General features: G+C 44.0%; 1 protein-coding gene across 5 annotated transcripts in view; it reads left to right on the forward strand.

The window, feature by feature from the left end:
• The window catches only part of CLIP1 (CAP-Gly domain containing linker protein 1), a 155,254-nt gene that overhangs the window by 44,681 nt on the left and 91,765 nt on the right, over positions 1–18,808 (forward strand). For all 5 annotated transcript variants that reach the window (XM_032168438.2, XM_032168440.2, XM_058425517.1 and 2 more), the window contains exons 2-4: positions 1,095–1,285; positions 4,030–4,601; positions 17,785–17,909. In XM_032168438.2, coding sequence (XP_032024329.1) covers positions 1,201–1,285; positions 4,030–4,601; positions 17,785–17,909 — 782 coding nt within the window. In that variant the 5' untranslated portion in view covers positions 1,095–1,200. The remainder of the gene's footprint in view (positions 1–1,094; positions 1,286–4,029; positions 4,602–17,784; positions 17,910–18,808) is intronic.

The following is an 18,808-nucleotide window of genomic DNA, read 5'->3' on the forward strand; positions in this document are numbered from 1 at the left end:
CTTTAGTCCAAAAGTCATAGATTCATATCTGGTCTTGAGTAAACCAGCAGTATATTGTGTTTTTCTAGATAGAAACAAGGTAATTTTCCCTCATCACCTTCCAGATAAGGCTTTTTCTTACATAGTTTTAATCTTCCTGTAGTTTAACATATATATAGTTTTATATTGTAAATTGCATAATTCTGTGGATTTAAAAAATATAGCTAATACAGGCTTGTTGTAGTAGAACTTAAGCAATATAGAAATGAAAGTTAAAAACTGAAAGCTTCCTTTTTCTCCCCTCATTATTTGGTGTAGATTTTTCTGAACCCTCTTTTATGGATTGTGTGGGTTTTAGGAGCTGTTCTGAGCTAAGAACATTAGATATATAAAACAAAGCAAATACTTTGTTTATCTTAACTGCTTGTTTTTGTTTTTGTGTTTTTTGCTTGTTTGTTTTGAGTCGGGGTCTTCCTCTGTTGCCCAGGCTGGAGTATGGTGGTGTGATCATGGCTCACTGCAGCCTGAAACTCCCGGGCTCATGAAATCCTTCCTGAAGGGGTGGCCTGCCCCTCCACACCTGTGGGTGCTTCTCATTAGGTGGGACGAAAGACTTGAGAAAAGGAATAAGACACAGAGACAAAGCGTAGAGAAAGAAAAGCGGGGCCCAGGGGACCGGTGCTGTCACTCTATATAGACACAGTAACAGGCTGATCTCTCTTTCTTTTCCCCACACTTCCCCCTCAGCCTCATGGCTAATTTATTTTTATTTTTATTTTTATAGAGACAGGGTCTTGCTGTATTGATCAGGCTGGTCTGGAACTCCTGGCCTCAAACAATCCTCCTACCTTAGCCTCCCAAAGTGCTGGGATTACAGGTTTGAGGAGTGGGTCATGGCACCTGGCTAACTGCTTGTCTTGAGGATAGTAAATTGCCTTTAAATCCATTTCAGCAGCATTTTCATGTGTTTAATAACCAGAGTCTTCTAGGTTCCTAGGTTCAGCCTGGAGATGGATTATTGTCAAATAAAAGGAAAGCTTTAGTCTGTGAAAGCTACCTGTTGTTCCTACTTGCTCCTGTAGATTATAAAATTTTTTATTTATTTCTCTTTGCAGATTTAATCCAGAGACTGACTTCACTATAGAACCCACAGTTGTATCAATGGTTGGGGAAAGATAGTGGCAACAGGCAAAGGAGAAACAGCTCTGACATAGAAAGAAAATGAGTATGCTAAAGCCAAGCGGGCTTAAGGCCCCCACCAAGATCCTGAAGCCTGGTAGCACAGCTCTGAAGACACCTACGGCTGGTAATACTTTACGCTTTTCCTTTATGACAAATGAATTATCCTATATGGAGACTTCAATTTGATTTTTAATTTTAAAACATTATTTTATATCTGTTCATATTCTTGAAAATATTTGAAAGTTTTTTTTTTTTTTTTTTTTTGAGATGGAGTCTCACGCTGTCACCCAGGCTGGAGTGCAGTGGCACAATCTCGGCTCACTGCAGGCTCCACCTCCTGGGTTCAAGCGATTCTCCTGCCTCAGCCTCCCGAGTAGCCGGGACTATAGGTGCACGCTACCATGCCCAGCTAATTTTTGTATTATTAGTAGAGATGGGGTTTCACCATATTTGGCCAGGCTGGTCTCGAACTCCTGACCTCGTGATCTGCCCGCCTTGGCCTCCCAAAGTGCTTGGAATACAGGTGTGAGCCACCGTGCCCTGCTGTTTTTTTTTTTTTTTTTTTTTGGTACAGTCTTGCTCCGTCGCCCAGGCTAGAGTGCAGTGGTGCGATCTTGGCTCACCGCAACCTCCACCTCCGGGGTTCAAGCGATTCTCCTGCCTCAGCCTCCCCAGTAGCTGGGATTACAGACACACACCACCATACCCAGCTAATTTTTGTATTTTTAGTAGAGATGGGGTTTCACCATATTGGCCAGGCTGGTCTTGAACTCCTGACCTCAAGTTATCTGCCTACCACAGCCTCCCAAAGTGCTGGATTATAGGTGTGAGCCACCATGCCTGGCCTGAAAGAATTTTTAATTGAAAGACATAAAATTTTATATGTGGAGAGCTTAATGAATTTTTGTGGTGTTTTTTGTTTCTTTGTTTTTGAGACAGGGTCTCACTCTGTCGCCCAGGCTGGAGGGCAGTGGTACTATCATGGCTCTCAGCGTCCCAAGTAGCTGGGATTACAGGCGTGCTCCACCATGTCCGGCTAAATTTTGTATTTTTAGTAGAGACAAGGTTTCACCATGTTGCCCAGGCTGGTCTTGAACTCCTGACCTCAGGTTATCTGCCTGCCTTGGCATCCCAAAGTGCTGGGATTACAGGAGTGAGCCACCATGCCAGGCCTGTTTTTTTTTTTTTTTTTTTTTTTTGAGATGCTGTATTGTTCTGTCATCAAGGCTGGAATGCAGTGGCTCAATCTCGGCTCACTGCAACCTCCACCTCCCAGGTTCAAGCGATTCTCCTGCCTCAGCCTCCAGAGTAGCTGGGATTAATGGCGCCCACCACCATGCCCAGTTAATTTTTGTATTATTATTATTATTATTATTATTATTATTTTTTTTTTTTTTTTTTTTGAGACGGAGTCTTGCTCTTTCACCCAGGCTGGAGTGCAGTGGCGCAATCTCGGCTCACTGCAGGCTCCACCCCCCGGGGTTCACGCCATTCTCCTGCCTCAGCCTCCTGCGTAACTGGGACTACAGGCGCCTGCCACCTCGCCCGGCTAATTTTTTGTATTTTTAGTAGAGACGGGGTTTCACCGTGTTAGCCAGGATGGTCTCGATCTCCTGACCTCGTGATCCGCCCGCCTCGGCCTCCCAAAGTGCTGGGATTACAGGCGTGAGCCACCGCGCCCGGCCAATTTTTGTATTATTATTATTTTTTTTTGAGACAGAGTTTTGCTCTTGTTGCTCAGACAAGAGTGCAATGACGTGATTTCGGCTCGCTGCAACCTCTGCCTCCCAGGTGCAAGCGATTCTCCTTCCTCAGCCTCCCAAGTAGCTGAGACTCCCGAGTAGCTCCACCACGCCCGGCTAATTTTGTATTTTTAGTAGAGATGGGGTTTCTCCATATTGGTCAGGCTGGTCTCGAACTCCCGACCTCAGGTGATCTGCCCGCCTCGGCCTCCCAAAGTGCTGGGATTACAGGTGTGAGCCACTGCACCTGGCCCTATATTTTTTAGTAGGAATGGGGTTTCATCATGTTGACTGGGCTGGTCTCAAACTCCAGACCTCAAATGACCCGCCCACCTCAGCCTCTCAAAGAAGTGGGATTACAGGCGTGAGCCACTGTGCCTGGAATAGTTGTAGTTTTTATCAGCTTCAATTGACTACTCAATTGTGGAGTAGTGCTATTTAGTGAATGTGAATGGATATTTGCTCATGATGTGCCGGGTGGTGGGTGTAGCAAATAATGAAATCAGACCAATTATGAATATAGGCCTGGAAAAAGACTGATTTTATTTTTTTCTTGCTTTGACTTTTTCTAATCTTAATTGCAAGTAAAGGAATAAACCTCAACTACCAGTTTGCGGAGTTTAGCAGCATTGAAGATGGTAGTGAAGGATCAGTTATTCTTGGCTTCCTTGTTTAAAACAAAACAGCAAAAAACACTTTGGTGAGGCATAGTGGCTCATGCCTGTAATCCCAAAACTTTGGGAAGCTGAGGCGGGAGGTTCATCTGAGGTCAGGAGTTTGAGACCAGCCTGTCCAACGTGGTGAGACCCCGTCTCTACTAAAAATACAAAAATTAGCCAGATAAGGTGATGCACATCTGTAATCCCAGCTACTCAGGAGGCTGAAGCAGGAGAATCACTTGTACCCGGGAGGTGGAGGTTGCAGTGAGCCGAGATCACACCACTGCATTCTAGCCTGGGCGACAGAGTGAGACTGTCTCAAAAGATCAAAAAACAACACTTTAAAACACCTTTCTAAGAGTTACAGGCTACTCTTGTGGGCTGTTTGGCTTTTTCTAGTTTTTCTTTAAGTTAGAGGTTGTCTGCTTGAAAATTAAATCGAATCTCTTCTGATCTTTTGTTTTCAGTTGTAGCTCCAGTAGAAAAAACCATATCCAGTGAAAAAGCATCAAGCACTCCATCATCTGAGACCCAGGAGGAATTTGTGGATGACTTTCGAGTTGGGGAGCGAGTTTGGGTGAATGGAAATAAGCCTGGATTTATCCAGTTTCTTGGAGAAACCCAGTTTGCACCAGGCCAGTGGGCTGGAATAGTTTTAGATGAACCCATAGGCAAGAACGATGGTTCAGTGGCAGGAGTTCGGTATTTCCAGTGTGAACCTTTAAAGGGCATATTTACCCGACCTTCAAAGTTAACAAGGAAGGTGCAAGCAGAAGATGAAGCTAATGGCCTGCAGACGACACCCGCCTCCCGAGCTGCTTCACCGCTGTCCACTTCTACAGCCAGCATGGTGTCTTCCTCCCCCGCCACCCCCTCAAACATCCCCCAGAAACCATCACAGCCAGCAGCTAAGGAACCTTCAGCTACGCCTCCAATCAGCAACCTTACAAAAACTGCCAGCGAATCTATCTCCAACCTTTCAGAGGCTGGCTCAATCAAGAAAGGAGAAAGAGAGCTCAAAATCGGAGACAGAGTATTGGTGAGTAGAGAAACATTCTGAGGTCATTTTGTTGAACTGAAATATAAACACCAGTGAGTGGTTGAAATACACATATCAGGGCTGGGCGCGGTGGCTCATTCCTATAATCCCAGCACTTTGGGAGGCTGAGGCTGGATCACGAGGTCAGAAGTTCAAGACCAGCCTGGCCAAGATGGTGAAACCCTGTCTCTACTAAAAATACAAAATAATTAGCCAGGATTGGTGGGGGGCACCTGTAATCCCAGCTACTCAGGAGGCTGAGGCAGAGAATTGCTTGAACCCGGGAGGCAGAGGTTGCAGTGAGCCGAGATTGCACCACTACACTCCAGCCTGGGCAAGAGAGTGAGACTCTGTCTCAAAAGAAAAAAAAAAAAAGCCAGAAATACACACATAGGATACTCCTTGGCTCAGAGTCTGTTCTGGAGGGATGACCACTCTTTTATAGAGAAATTAATCAGTTCAGTGTTTTTGGGTAACTATGCAACAAACTAGAATCTGGCCGTGCAGTTTGCGTCTAGAAAGAGCATAGGTTTGCAGTGAACTATTCTAGTTGTATCTAGCAGTTTAGCTAAAAGAATATTGAGTTTATAATTTGTAAATATTTACTTTTATTATTAAAAATTTTCTTTGCTGGGTGCCGTGGCTCATGCCTGTAATCCCAGCACTTTGGGAGTCCCAGGCGGGCAGATCACGAGGTCAGGAGATCAAGACCATCCTGGCTAATGCAGTGAAACCCCGTCTTTACTAAAAAATACAAAAAATTAGCCAGGCCTTCCTGTAGTCCCAGCTACTCAGGAGGCTGAGGCAAGAGAATGGCCTGAACCCAGGAGGCGGAGCTTGCAGTGAGGTGAGATTGTGCCACCACACTCCAGCCTGGGAGACAGAGCAAGATGTCTCCAAAAAAAAAAAAAAAAAAAAAAAATTTTTTTTTCTTTTTTTCTTTTTTTTTTTTTTTCATAAAGCTATATTTATTCAACTTAAATGACAGCCTTTATTCTGAGATTACATTCTTCCTAATTTTAGGGGCTAAAATATATTTTCTTTTACATAATGATGCTGATAGCAGATAGTTATTTGTTTTTGTTTGTTTGTTTTTGTTTTATGTCCTTAGCCGGCAAAATTAAAAGCCAGAAGCTAAGGCCCCATTTTTTTTTTTTAATACAAATATACTGGTGCTTAAAACTCAGAGCTTAGGAACCACAGCCTAGGTAAAGACCAATCTTTTTGTTGCATATTTCACAGTATTAAATTCTTTCTTGGTGAGTTCCCCATACAAGTTATGAAGCAGGATAAAAGTCAGTCTTATATTAAGTCATTGTAAATACGGCCTTTTTTCTTAATATTATATGGCTCCCTGTTGGGGACTCGAACTCCAGTCTCCATATGACAGGCAGAAACACTCACCACTATACTAACAAGGAACTTGTAAATATTAAGGTAACTGTGGCCAGGTATGGTGGCTCACGCCTGTAATCCCAGCATTTTGGGAGGATCACTTGAACCTGGGCGACAAAGTGAGACCCCATCTCTATAAAAAATAAAATAATTGGCCAGGCGGGGTGGCTAACTCTTGTAATCCCAGTACTTTGGGAGGCTGAGCGGGTGCATCACTTGAGGTCAGGAGTTCAAGACCAGCCTGGCCAACATGGCGACACCCCGTCTCTACTAAAAATACAAAAATTAGCCAGGCGTGGTGGCAGGCACCTGTAATCCAAGCTACTCAGGAGGTTTAGGCAGGAGAATCACTTAAACCCAGGAGGTGGAGGTTGCAGTGAGCCAAGATCACGCCACTACACTCCAGCATGGGCAACAAAGCAAGACTCCATATAAAATAAAATTAAAATAAGCTGGACATGGGGTCACACGCCTATAGTCCCAGCTACTCAGGAGGCTGAGCCTGGGAGACGGAAGCTGCAGGGAACTATGATTATGTCATGGCACTCCAGCAAGACCCTGTTTCAAAAAAAAAAAAAAAAAAAGAGTAACTTTATTGACAAAATAAGCTCAGAAATGAACTTAGATGTGTTTATAAAAATTGAATTTTTTTTCCCCTTCTGATTTTTAATTTTTGGTTTAGTGAAATTATGTGGGTGTGTATAAGATTCTGCTACCTTAAATGGCTTGGAAAACTCAAGGCATCAGAGGATGTTACTTAAGAATTTCTGGGCCAAGGCCAGGTGCAGTGGCTCATGCCTATAATACCAGCAGTTTTGGAGGCCGAGGCAGGCATATCACCTGAGGTCGGGAGTTCAAGACCAGCCTGGTCAACATGGTGAAACCCCGTCTCTACTAAAAATACAAAAATTAGCTGAGCGCAGTGGCATACACCTGTAATCTCAGCTATTTGGGAAGCTGAGGCAGGAGAATTGGTTGAACCCAAGATGGGCAGGTTGCAGTGAGCTGAGATTGTGCCACTGCACTCTAGCCTGGGCAACAGAGTGAGACTCTGTCTCAAAGAAAAAAAAAAAAAAAAGAATTTCCGGGCCTTTCAAATGATAAGGTTTAGATTTAGGAAGAGGAAGGAAATATACAGTAGCTACTGTTTGACTAATAAGCGGAAATGCAAGGTCTACATGCTCTACATTCTAGAACCTCTGAATTTAGTGATTTTTTTTTTTAAAGAGGGGCAGCGTAGCATAGTATAGTGCTAAGAAGACAAGCTAAGTCCCTGCTTTGCCTTTGGGACCTCAGTGAGGTATTTAACAACTTAGTTTCCTAACCTCTATAAGTGAGGCTAAAGTGCTGCATTTCGACCATATTTGGTATTTCTAGGATGTGATGTCAGGTTCTTGGACAATTTGACTGATGCCCAGCTGTTGTGTTTCATCATCGTTGTCTCATGCCTTGGACTGCAAGTTCTGTGCTGAATTTTTAGCTCATGACCATATATGAGGAGGTGACTTGTCAGCTTTTTAGATTTGAACTGACAAGCTTTATCTTTCTATGAGCTACTCCCCAGGGCCCTTACACTAAGAATCTTAGAGTACAATTTTCTTGTTCTCAACATTCTTTTTTTTTATTATTTTTGGAGACAGAGTCTCACTCTGTTGCCCAGGCTAGAGTGCAGTGGTGAGATCTCAGCTCACTGTAACCTCCGCCTCCCGGGTTCAAGCAGTTCTCCTGCCTCAGCCTCCTGAGTAGCTGGGATTACAGGCGCCCACACCATACCCAGCTAATTTTTGTATTTTTAATAGAGACAGGGTTTCACCATGTTGTTCAGGCTAGTCTCAAACTCCTGACCTCGTGATCCGCCCACCTTGGCCTCCCAAAGTGCAGGGATTACAGGCGTGAGCCACCGCGCCTGACCACGAATTTTTTTTTTTTTTTTTTTTTTTTTTTTTTTAGTAGAGATGGGGTTTTCCTGTGGTAGCCAGGATGGTCTTGACCTCCTGACCTCGTGATCTGCCTGCCTCGGCCTCCCAAAGTGCTGGGATTACAGGCACGAGCTACCACGCCTGGCCTTAACTTTTGTATTTTTAATAGAGACGGGGTTTCACCATATTGGCCAGGTTGGTCTCAAACTCCTGACCTTGTGATCTGCTCTCCTTGGCCTCCCAAAGTGCTAGGATTACAGGCATGAGCTCAACACTTCTTATACAGGTCTTTGATACTGTGAAAGGGGAAAAATATCTTCCTGAGAATTAAAATATTTACAAGATTTGTTTTGCTTGTATTTGAACCTTAAATAACTATAATTTATCCAGTATGTGCTTTTTTTGTGTCTGTCTTCATTTGCTGAACATTATTTTTGTGAGGTTTGTCTATAATATGTAGAAGTGAAACACACACATAGTGGGGTCTTATATATAGGCCATTTTCATATTATGCTTTTGTAGATTGTAGATTTGGGACATTTGTATGGAAGGAAATACAGGTCTTAATTTAAAACAGTAAGCTGCTGTTTGGTATTATACTATTTGGATGTACTATACCTAATTTAGTCATACACATTTAGATTGCACCCATTTTCCCCCTAGAAATGATATTTGAGTCAAGGGGTATAAATAATTTAAAATTGTTAATAGATATTGCCAAATTGCAATCCAAAAAGCCTTTATTTTTGTTTCCACAAACAGTATACATATATGTCCTTCTTGGTAAGTTTTTTTTTTTTTTTTTTTTTTTAGTCTTACTGGTGCTTTTTTTCACCTTGTTTATTAAGTTAGTTAAAGCTCTTTTTTTAGATTTATTTACCATATTAACTGTTTTTTTTTTTTTTTTTTTTTTTGAGACAGAGTCTTACTCTGTCCCCCCAGGCTGGAGTACAGTGGCACACTCTTGGCTCACTGCAACCTCTGCCTCCTGGGTTCAAGCGATTCTCATGCCTCAGCCTCCGGAGTGGCTGGGACTACAGATGTGCGCCACCACGCCTACCTAATTCTTTGTATTTTTAGTAGAGATGGGGTTTCGTCATGTTGCCCAAGCTAGTCTTGAACTCCTGAGCTCAGGCAATCCACCTGCCTCTGCCTCCCAAACTGCTGGGATTACCGGCGTGAGCCACCACGTCCGGCCCTTATTAACTTTTTAAATTAAAATTTTTTTTTTTTTTTTTTTGAGACAGAGTCTCGTTGTTGCCCAGGCTGGAGTGCAGTGGCGCGATCTCGGCTCACGGCAGGCTCCGACCCCCGGGGTTCACGCCATTCTCCTGCCTCAGCCTCCCGCGTAGCTGGGACTATAGGCGCCCGCCACCACGCCCGGCTAATTTTTTGTATTTTTAGTAGAGACGGGGTTAGCCAGGATGGTCGTGATCTCCTGACCTCGTGATCCGCCCGCCTCGGCCTCCCAAAGTGCTGGGATTACAGGCATGAGTCACCGCGCCCGGCCTAAATTTTTTTTATTACCGTAGGTTATTGGGGAACCAGTGGCGTTTGCTTACGTGAGTAAGTTCTTTAGTGGTGATTTATGAGATTTTGGTGCACCCATCTCTCGAGCAGTATACACTGCACCTAATAATTTGATTTCTTCTATTTTTCTCAATCCTCTTATCGGTGACTTAGAACCTCAAACCTATGAGCCTGGTTGTGACCTTGCATTTACAGTGAGTGTTTCTTCATTGTCTACTTGGGGAATTCTTGGGCTCTTTTTGGGCGGGAGTTTATGCTCTGGGGAAGTTGTTCTTTACCTGAAATCCATTTGCCTAGATTGCTGATAAGGAGTAGTTAGTGGCAGGATTTGCTGTTTCGTATGGTCCACAATTGAGAAGACTCCAGATAGTCACATTTAGTTAAAAGCTCCTTTTGGCTGAATCTTGAGATCTTTTCTAACACAATGGATTTTACTTAGCTTAATTCCTTTGCGATGAGATTTGCTGCAGATTTGAATAATTTTTTTTTTCTGATTTTAGTCTTTTTTTTTTTTTTTTTTTTTTTTAATCAAGATGGAATCTCACTCTTTTGCCCAGCTGGAGTGCAGTGGCATGATCTCAGTTCACTGCAGCCTCTGCCCCGTGAGTTCAAGCGATTCTCCTGCCTCAGCTTCCCAAGTAGCGTAGCTGGGATTACAGACACCCACCACCACACCCGACTAATTTTTTTTTTTTTTTTTTTTAGACCAGGTTTCACTCTTGTTGCCCAGGCTGGAGTGCAGTGGCGCAATCTCACTGCGACCTCCGCCTCCCGGGTTCAAGTGATTCCCCTGTCTCAGCCTCCCGAGTAGCTGGGATTACCTGCATGTGCCACCACGCCTGGCTAATTTTGTATTTTTAGTAGAGATAGGGTTTTTCCATGTTGATCAGGCTGGTCTCAAACTCCTGACCTCAGGTGATCTGCCCGCCTTGGCCTCCCAAAGCGTTGAGATTACAGGTGTGAGCCACCACATCCGGCCTGTATTTTTTTTTTTTTTTTCATAGTGACGGGGTTTCACCATGTTGGCCAGTCTGGTCTCGAACTCCTGACCTCAAGTGATCCACCCACCTTGGCCTCCCAAAGTTCTGGGATTAGAGGCATGAGCCACTGCGCCCAGCCAAGTTTTTTTTTTTTCATTTTTCAGTTTCCCAGAAGTTCTAAACTTCATCCACTGTAACCTTTTAGGATTATCCAGGAGGGAAATACAGGGCACCTCATGCTGCTGCAGAGAAGCTGCGTTCAGCAGCTTTTTCCTGTTTGCGCACAGCAGACTCAGTGGGGTCACATTTTAGCAGGTCATCGTTGTTAGTGCTCTTCCTGCTCCTTGCTTTCAGTTGTGAGACGGTTCCCCAGTTTTCCTTTTGAGGCTTGGAAACACAGGAAACCGTCCACCCTCCTGTCAGATCCCATGCCTCTGGTCTTGCTGTCCATCCTCCTCGCCTGTCTCCTGTGGCCCTGACTGCTTCGGGTCAGGCCATCATCATCTTTACCTGGACTTGCAGGGCACTGTCCATGCCACCTGCCTTGTCTCTCCACACCTCTATTCTTTGCACAATTACAGAGAGATTCAATTAAAATGTCAATTTGGTGACGCTGTTCCTTTGCCTAAAATCTTTTTAGTAGTGCCCAGTCTGCCTGCAACGTTGGCTTTGATTTTCACAATGTTTGGAGTGTTTTCTATGGTGCTCAGTAATTGGGCAGTGGTTTCTTTTTGTAAACCTGAGCCAATATCTTAACCCCAAAGGTGCCGAATTTGGTATCTGTCTAGCCTTGAGAACTTTGTAGAGGCTCTTGGGGCTTGGGAGTTGGGAGCTTTTCTGTGTTGAGGAGGCCATGCCACTGCTTTGGGACTTGGGGAGAGGGAGGTTTGTCTGCAGGCCTGAGTACTGAGTGCCAGTGTTGTCTTATTACTGGATCACATCTCCTAACTTTTAACAACTTTATTGTCCTGTGAGTTCTCTAAGCATAATCACAAAAATATCTTGAGCCTCAGACACTTGGTAACTTATGATCTTTTGTAGATTTAAAAAGCAAACTTTGCTAGTGTTTTGGTCAAGTGGGTGCCATATAATAGACTGCTTCTGGTGAGTAAATATTCTGCATTTTATCAACCCCCAGGGTGAGAAGAGGTGATTTTTTTTTTTTTTTTTTTTTTGAGACAGAGTCCTGCTCTGTTGCCCAGGCTGGGGTGCAGTGGCACGATCTCGGCTCACTGCAACCTCTGCCTCCCAGGTTGAAGCGATTCTCCTGTCCCAGCCTCCCATGTAGCTGGGATTACAGGCATGCATTACCCTTTCCTGTGTCTTGATATTCTTGGGGTCCTGGATCCTGTGGAAGCTCAGATGCCTTTCAGAAGCGGAGATTAAGTAGTTCCGAGACATAAAGTGCAAGTCAAGTATAACATCATCTTTTAGCCAAAGCGTCTATTCATAATTACACATCTTTTGTTTACCTGTCAGTTCTAGGGAGTTAGACTTATGAGAGGGTATCTGTTATATGTCATCTGCTCTTGTCACATTTATTTTTAAGGGGGTTTATTTAATGTCACCTGTTAGAGATTTGGAGACTCAAAATGATATCATAAAAGGAATAAAGTAACTGGGACTGTTTATTTAGCCTAGAGAAAATATGATGGCTTTATAAAGGCTGTGTTTAATACTCTGCAATTCATTCAGAAAATATCCTGAGCGTCTGCTATGCACTGGAAGTTGTTCCAGGTGTTGTAGATATGGCACCAACGAAGACCAACACGTCGTGATCTGAAGGGGCTCCTCATGGCATTAAAATAAAAATGGAAACTCCTTCCTTGGACTTGCAGTGCTGCTTGTTCTCTGGACCCTGCCCACCCTCCCTGCCTCTTGTCCTTCTCACCCGCCTTTCTCACTCTGCTTCACTACACTGGCCCCTTTGCTGTTTCTTTTCTTTCTTCTTCTTCTTTTTTTTTTTTTTTTTTTTTGGAGATGGATTTTGCTCTGTTGCCCAGGCTGAAGTGCAGCGGCGCCAATTCGGCTCATTGCACCCTCTGCCTACAGGGCTCAAGCAATTCTCGCGCCCCAGCCTCCTGAGTAGCTGGGGCTACAGGCGTGAGCCACCATAGCTGGCTAATTTTTGTATTTTTAGTAGAGACAGGGTTTCGCCATGTTGCCCAGGCTGGTCTTGAATTCCTGTCCTCAAATGATCTGTCTGCCTTGGCCTCCCAAAGTGCTGGAATTACAGGTGTGAGCTACCGTGCCTGGCCCCCTTTGCTGTTTCTAAACACCCAGACTCATTCCCACTTTAGAATTTGTTGTTTCTTCTGCTTGGGATGTTTTGTCCCTGGTCCCTCGTGGTCACTTAAGTCATGGCTCAAATGTTACCTCCTCAAGCATCCCTTCCTTGGCCACCCCAACTAAAGACACCTATGGCAGTGTCACACTACCCTGTTTTATTTTTTTCATCGCGCTCTTCACCAGTTGAAATTATCTTTCATTTTTTTACTTGCTTATTGTCCATTTCTCCCTGACCAGAATTTAACCTCCATGAAAGCACGGAAACTTTCTGTCTCATTCACTGTCACACCCACAACACTTAGGACAGGGCCTGGCACATAGTAGGAGCTCATTAAATAGTGTGGAGAGAATCAGAGGGTTTTGAATACATTCGTCACTTTATACCCATGAAGGAGAGAGTAAAGTAGGGCAAGCAGAAGTCGACTTAGGACCAGTGAAGATTTTACCCTTCTCTGTAGGAGAGTTGCTGGAAGGTGAACTGGCCCTTCACTGGAGGTAATTATATTACTTGAGGTAATCAAAAGTGGCCAGACGTGGTGGCTCACGTCTGTAATCCTAGCATTTTGGGAGGTCAAGGTGGGTGGAATCAATTGAGGTCAGGAGTTTGAGACTAGCCTGGCCAACATGGTGAAACCCAATCTCTAATAAAAATACAAAAATATTAGCTGGGCATGGTGGTGCATGCCTGTAATCCCAGCTGCTTGGGAGGCTGAGGCAGGAGAATCTCTGGAACCTGAGAGGCAGAGGTTGTGGTGAGCTGAGATCATGCCACTGCACTCCAGCCTGGACGACAGAGCGAAACTCTGTCTCAAAAAAAAAAAAAAGTACCTGTTCTTTGGCTCTTTCATGTCACAGGCAATTAAGTTTTAAGTGAGGCTTACATTTGTATTCGGCAAATACCAGCTAACCATGTTTATTTTATTTTATTTTTTATTGAAGTGCAGTGGTGTGATCTTGGGTCACTGCAAACTCTACCTCTGGGGTTGAAGTGATTTTCCCGCCTCAGCCTCCCGAGTAGCTGGGATTACAGGTGCTTGCCACCATGCCCGAGTAATTTTTGTATTTTTAGTAGAGACAGAGTTTCAGGCCTGTCTCAAAACTCCTGACCTCAAGTGATCTGCCTGCCTCGGCCTCCCAAAGAGCTAGGATTGCAGACATGAGTCACCCCACCTGGCCTCCATGTTTACTTTTTAAAATAAGCTGTTTATCTTGGAATATGGCAGATAAGAAGCCACCTTAGAAGACTGCTCACAAAATTTCTGTGAAACAACCCCTCATTACTGCTCTTGAGACATTTTATAGCTTTATGCACTCAGGCACTGTGAGAGTAAATGACTTGCTGACAACTGGATAATGGAGAGATGAGAGAGTCCAGAGAGGATTGTTTCTGTTTCCTGTTTGTAGACCCACTCATTAACCCAGCAGGAATGTATCAGTGTTTTTATTTTTTACAGGAGCTTACAGGAAGGGTATTTGTTTCTATTCCCACAGCATTTTGTGGAAACCTCTTGACGCACCTGACACTTTTTACAGGAATTTCTTGTCTGAATCTTCTTGTCTGTCTCCCTCAATGGCCAACGCTGTATTCTGTTTATCCTTGTTTTTCAAGGATCCAAACACTCAAGAAATATATATTGAATAAATAAATGAGAACTTAAAAATCTGAGGTTTGCTAAAGCATAAAAATAGTATCTAGGGTTTTTTTTTTTGCGTTTCTAGTTTAAATTAATTCTGTCTTCAGTAGTGACTTTTTACCACAGTGTTAGGAGTTATATGCTAACATTCTGAGAGTAAAGAAAATGTATTGTGCTTGTTTGTGTTTGCCATGGGAATCTATCTTTTAGTTTTTTTTGTTTGTTTGTTTTTGAGACAGGGTCTCACTGTCTTGTCCAGACTGGAGTGCAGTGTCATGATCATAGCTCACTTGTAGCCCGAGTAGCTGGGATCACAGGCACATGCCACCATGCCTGGCTAATTTTTAAATTTTTATAGAGATGGGGTCTCACTGTGTTGCCTAGGCCAGTCTCAAACACCTGGCCTCAGATGATCCTCCTGCCTTGGCCTCCCAAAATGGTGGGATTACAGGCATGAGCCACTGCACCTGGCCTTGTTTTTTGTTTCAATATTGAAAATGTTTTTCTTTAATAACTTAGATATTTGTCTTAGAACATAGATTTCTTAGATATGATTTGATAATAGTGGCTTCTGTTTATTGTCAATGCATTATTTAATGCTTCTGTTTCCTGTACGTGCATGTACTAGACTTTTCTGCATTGTCTGGAACACATGAGAAATAAAACCTAGCGTTGTAAAGTCCCGTTTAAATGCGTAAACATGTTTTTTTATTTTAGAATGATTAAGTAGAAAAACATTTGATGATTTTAGGACTTCACGTGACTTTCTGTCTCCATAGCATAATTACTGATTTTTTACAGGGAAAAGAAAAATACATTTTCTGTTATGAGTGAAAAGTTCCATGTTTGATGGGAGGAAAAATATAAGAAAACTTTCTGTTCTAGGAACTAGTAATCATTCATTTCAGACAAACTTTGTGACATAATTTTTTTTCAGGATACATGTATATTACCTGCCTTTAGAGAAATAGTTGCTCATTTGTTATTTGTGATTACTTTTTACAAAGCTGATCTGAATGAAGCTTGTAGTTTGCTTGGAGAATTATTGACCATAGCCTGTTAGATGCCTCTTGGAAAAGCAATTGCATGACAGTAACTTCGACTCACCCCCCAAAGAATTTAACACATTATCTGAAGAGGTTGCATCATCTTTAACTAATGTGCTGTGTCCTGCTCACTTGATGCTGGCTGGACGGCTGCTCTGATGAATGGTGTGGTGTGGGAGGAAGGAGAAAATTGAGGCTGACTTTATTTTCTTTTGACTCAATTGCAGTAAGGCCAATTTTATATAGGTGACGATTTGTGTGTGAGTAGTAACAAGAGTACTAAAAGGTCAAATGTGTCAAGTCTAGAACTAGTACTCTTTTTTTTTGTTTTGTTTTTTGAGACAAGCTGGAGTACAGTGGCACAGTCTTGGCTCACTGCAACCTCTGCCTCCCTGGTTCAAGCAATTATCGTGCCTCAGCCACCTGAGTAGCTGGAATTATAGGCGTGTGCCAATGCATCCAGCTAATTTTTGTATTTTTAGTAGAGACAGAGTTTCACCATGTTGGCCAAGCTGGTCTCGAACTCCTGGCCTCAAGTGATCCACCTGCCTTGGCCTCCCAAAGTGTTGGGATTACAAACCTGAGCCACCATGCCCAGCCTAGGAATGATAATTTTAATAGTTGTGAAGAAACAGAGAGCCTCACTGTGAAAAATAGCAAGAGTCAATTATTATTTTTTGAAACAGTTTCTTGTTCTGTTGCCAAGGCTGTAGTGCAGTGGTGTGATCATGGCTCACTGCAGCCTTGGGGACTCCAACGATCTTCCCACCTCAGCCTCCCAAAGTGCTGGGATTATAGGTGTGAACTTCCACACTGGGCCAATTATTTTTTGAAGTACTTTTTTTTTTTTTTTTGAGACAAAGTCTCGCCCTGTCGCCCAGGCTGGAGTGCAGTGGTATGATATTGGCTCATTGCAACCTCCGCTTCCCGGGTGCAAGTCATTCTTGTGCCTCAGCCTCCCAAGTAGCAGGGACTACAGGCGTGAGCCATCACACCCAGCTGATTTTTGTATTTTTAGTAGAGACGGGGTTTTACCATGTTGGCCAGGCTGCTCTCAAACTCCCAACCTCAGGTGATCCACCCACCTTGGCCTCCCAAAGTGCTGGGAGGCGTGAGCCATCGTGCCTGGCCTATTTACTTTTTTATTTTTTTTGAGGCGGAGTCTCACTCTGTCACCCAGGCTGGAGTGCAGTGGTACAACTGCGGCTCACTGCAGCCTCAGAACCTTGGGCTCAAGCAATCCTCCCACCTCAGCTTCCTGAGTAGTGGGACCACAGGCGCACACCACTGTGCCCGACTAATTTTTTTTATTATTTGTACAGACAGGGTCTTCCTTATGTTGTCCAGGCTGGTCTCGAACTCCTGGGCTCGTGCAGTTCCCCTGCCTGGGCCTCCCAAAGTGCTGAGATTACAGGCACGAACCACTGTGCCCAGCCACAAGTTTGTTTTGAAGCAGGAGCATTTCTGTTAGAAAAATAAAGTAAGGTCCAAGAGTGGTGGCTCACGCCTGTAATCCCAACACTTTGGGAAGCTGAGGTGGGCAGATCACTTGAGCCCAGGAGTTTAAGACCAGCCTGGGCAACGTGGCGAAACCCTGTCTCCACAAAAAATAAAATAAAAAAAAAATAATAATAACCTGTTTGATGGTGTGCACCTGTAGTTTCAGCTACCCAGGAGGCCGAGGTGGGAAGATCCCCCGAGCCTGGGAGGTCAAGATTGCAGTGAGCCATGATGTGCCACTGCACTGTGGCCTGGACAACAGAGTGAGACCCTGTCTCAAAAAAAAAAAAAAAAAAAAAAAGCCGGGCGCGGTGGCTCACGCTTGTAATCCCAGCACTTTGGGAGGCCGAGGCGGGCGGATCACGAGGTCAGGAGATCGAGACCACGGTGAAACCCTGTCTCTACTAAAAATACAAAAAATTAGCCAGGCGTGGTGGCGGGCGCCTGTAGTCCCAGCTACTCAGAGAGGCTGAGGCAGGAGAATGGCGTGAACCCGGGAGGTGGAGCTTGCAGAGAGCCGAAATTGCGCCACTGCACTCCAGCCTGGGCGACAGAGCGAGACTCTGTCTCAAAAAAAAAAAAAAAAAAAAAAAAGTATTTTCTAAGAAAAGGAATTATGAACTTGGTGAACAGCCTTAATGACTGCATATTAGATTGGCTGTCTCATTATTGCAACATACTAGGCATCAAATCACTCTGGTAATATAAGTCAGCCAGGTAAGTTTCTTTGCCAGACTTCCTTCAAGAGAACTCTTAGAGTCAAAGAGAAGCTAAAGCAAAGAAGTTGCTGGTGGAAATGATGGAATGTAGTATGTAGTTACTAGTAGGAACCACAAATGATTAAGCTATAGAGTGGTGTTCATCTCTATTTTAACCTTCTCTTCTTCCAGGTTGGTGGCACTAAGGCTGGTGTAGTCCGGTTTCTTGGGGAGACCGACTTTGCCAAGGGGGAGTGGTGTGGCGTGGAGTTAGACGAGCCACTTGGGAAGAATGATGGCGCTGTTGCTGGAACAAGGTTTGTTTGGCGTTGTGCAACATCTTGTGTCACTCTTGTACGTGACGATGCTCAAGCCAGTCTCACCAAGCGTGTATCATAACATGGAAAGGTGTGTTCGGAAGAGCGGCACTTTTATTTCCTAAGACCCATCTGCTGATTTTTTTTCCCCACACTAGAATTGGGGCTGTTCTTTTTGACTGTCTCCTTAGTAATACATGTAGTATGTCTGAGTAGATTCTGAACAAGCATTCTGTTTATTTTTCAAAATAGAAAGGAAATACTATGTTACCTGTCTGGCTTCTCTCCCTTTTGATAGGAGTTGACTTCTGAAAGAGTACTCGGGCGTCTGGGGTGGGGGCGGGGGCAGAAGGTAGCCACCTTTGTTAGGGAAAAGAACTGCAAAATGTGTCTTCATATTTGAACAGACTGGCAAGCGGACCTCTTCCATCGTAAGGATAACCCCATTCTTTTTTTTTTTTTTTTTTTTGAGACGGGGCCTCCGTCTGTTACCCGGGCTGGAGTGCAGTGGCGCCATCTCGGCTCACTGCATGCAACCTCCCCCTTCTGGGTTCAAGCAGTTCTCCTGCCTCAGCCTCCCAAGTAGCTGAGATTACAGGCACGTGCCACAATGCCTGGCTAATTTTTGTATTTTTAGTAGAGACGGGGTGTTGCCCAGGCTGGTCTCAAACTCCTGGGCACAAGTGATCTGCCTGCCTTGGTCTCCCAAAGTGCTGGTATTACAGGTGTGAGCCACCGCGTCCAGCCTGGATAACCCCGTTCTTGCCTCCCAGACATAGGCTGGGAGTACAGTAATGCACACAGATGCAGAAGGAATTTCCCACTTTTCTTTTCAAAATGTTTTGAAGGCACAGGTGTTGTCTATGATGCATAATTAGTAGTATACAGTACATTAATGC

The sequence above is a fragment of the Hylobates moloch genome, unplaced genomic scaffold (genome assembly GCF_009828535.3).
Source record: "Hylobates moloch isolate HMO894 unplaced genomic scaffold, HMol_V3 SCAFFOLD_12, whole genome shotgun sequence".
In the NCBI taxonomy this organism is placed as follows: Eukaryota; Metazoa; Chordata; class Mammalia; order Primates; family Hylobatidae; genus Hylobates; species Hylobates moloch.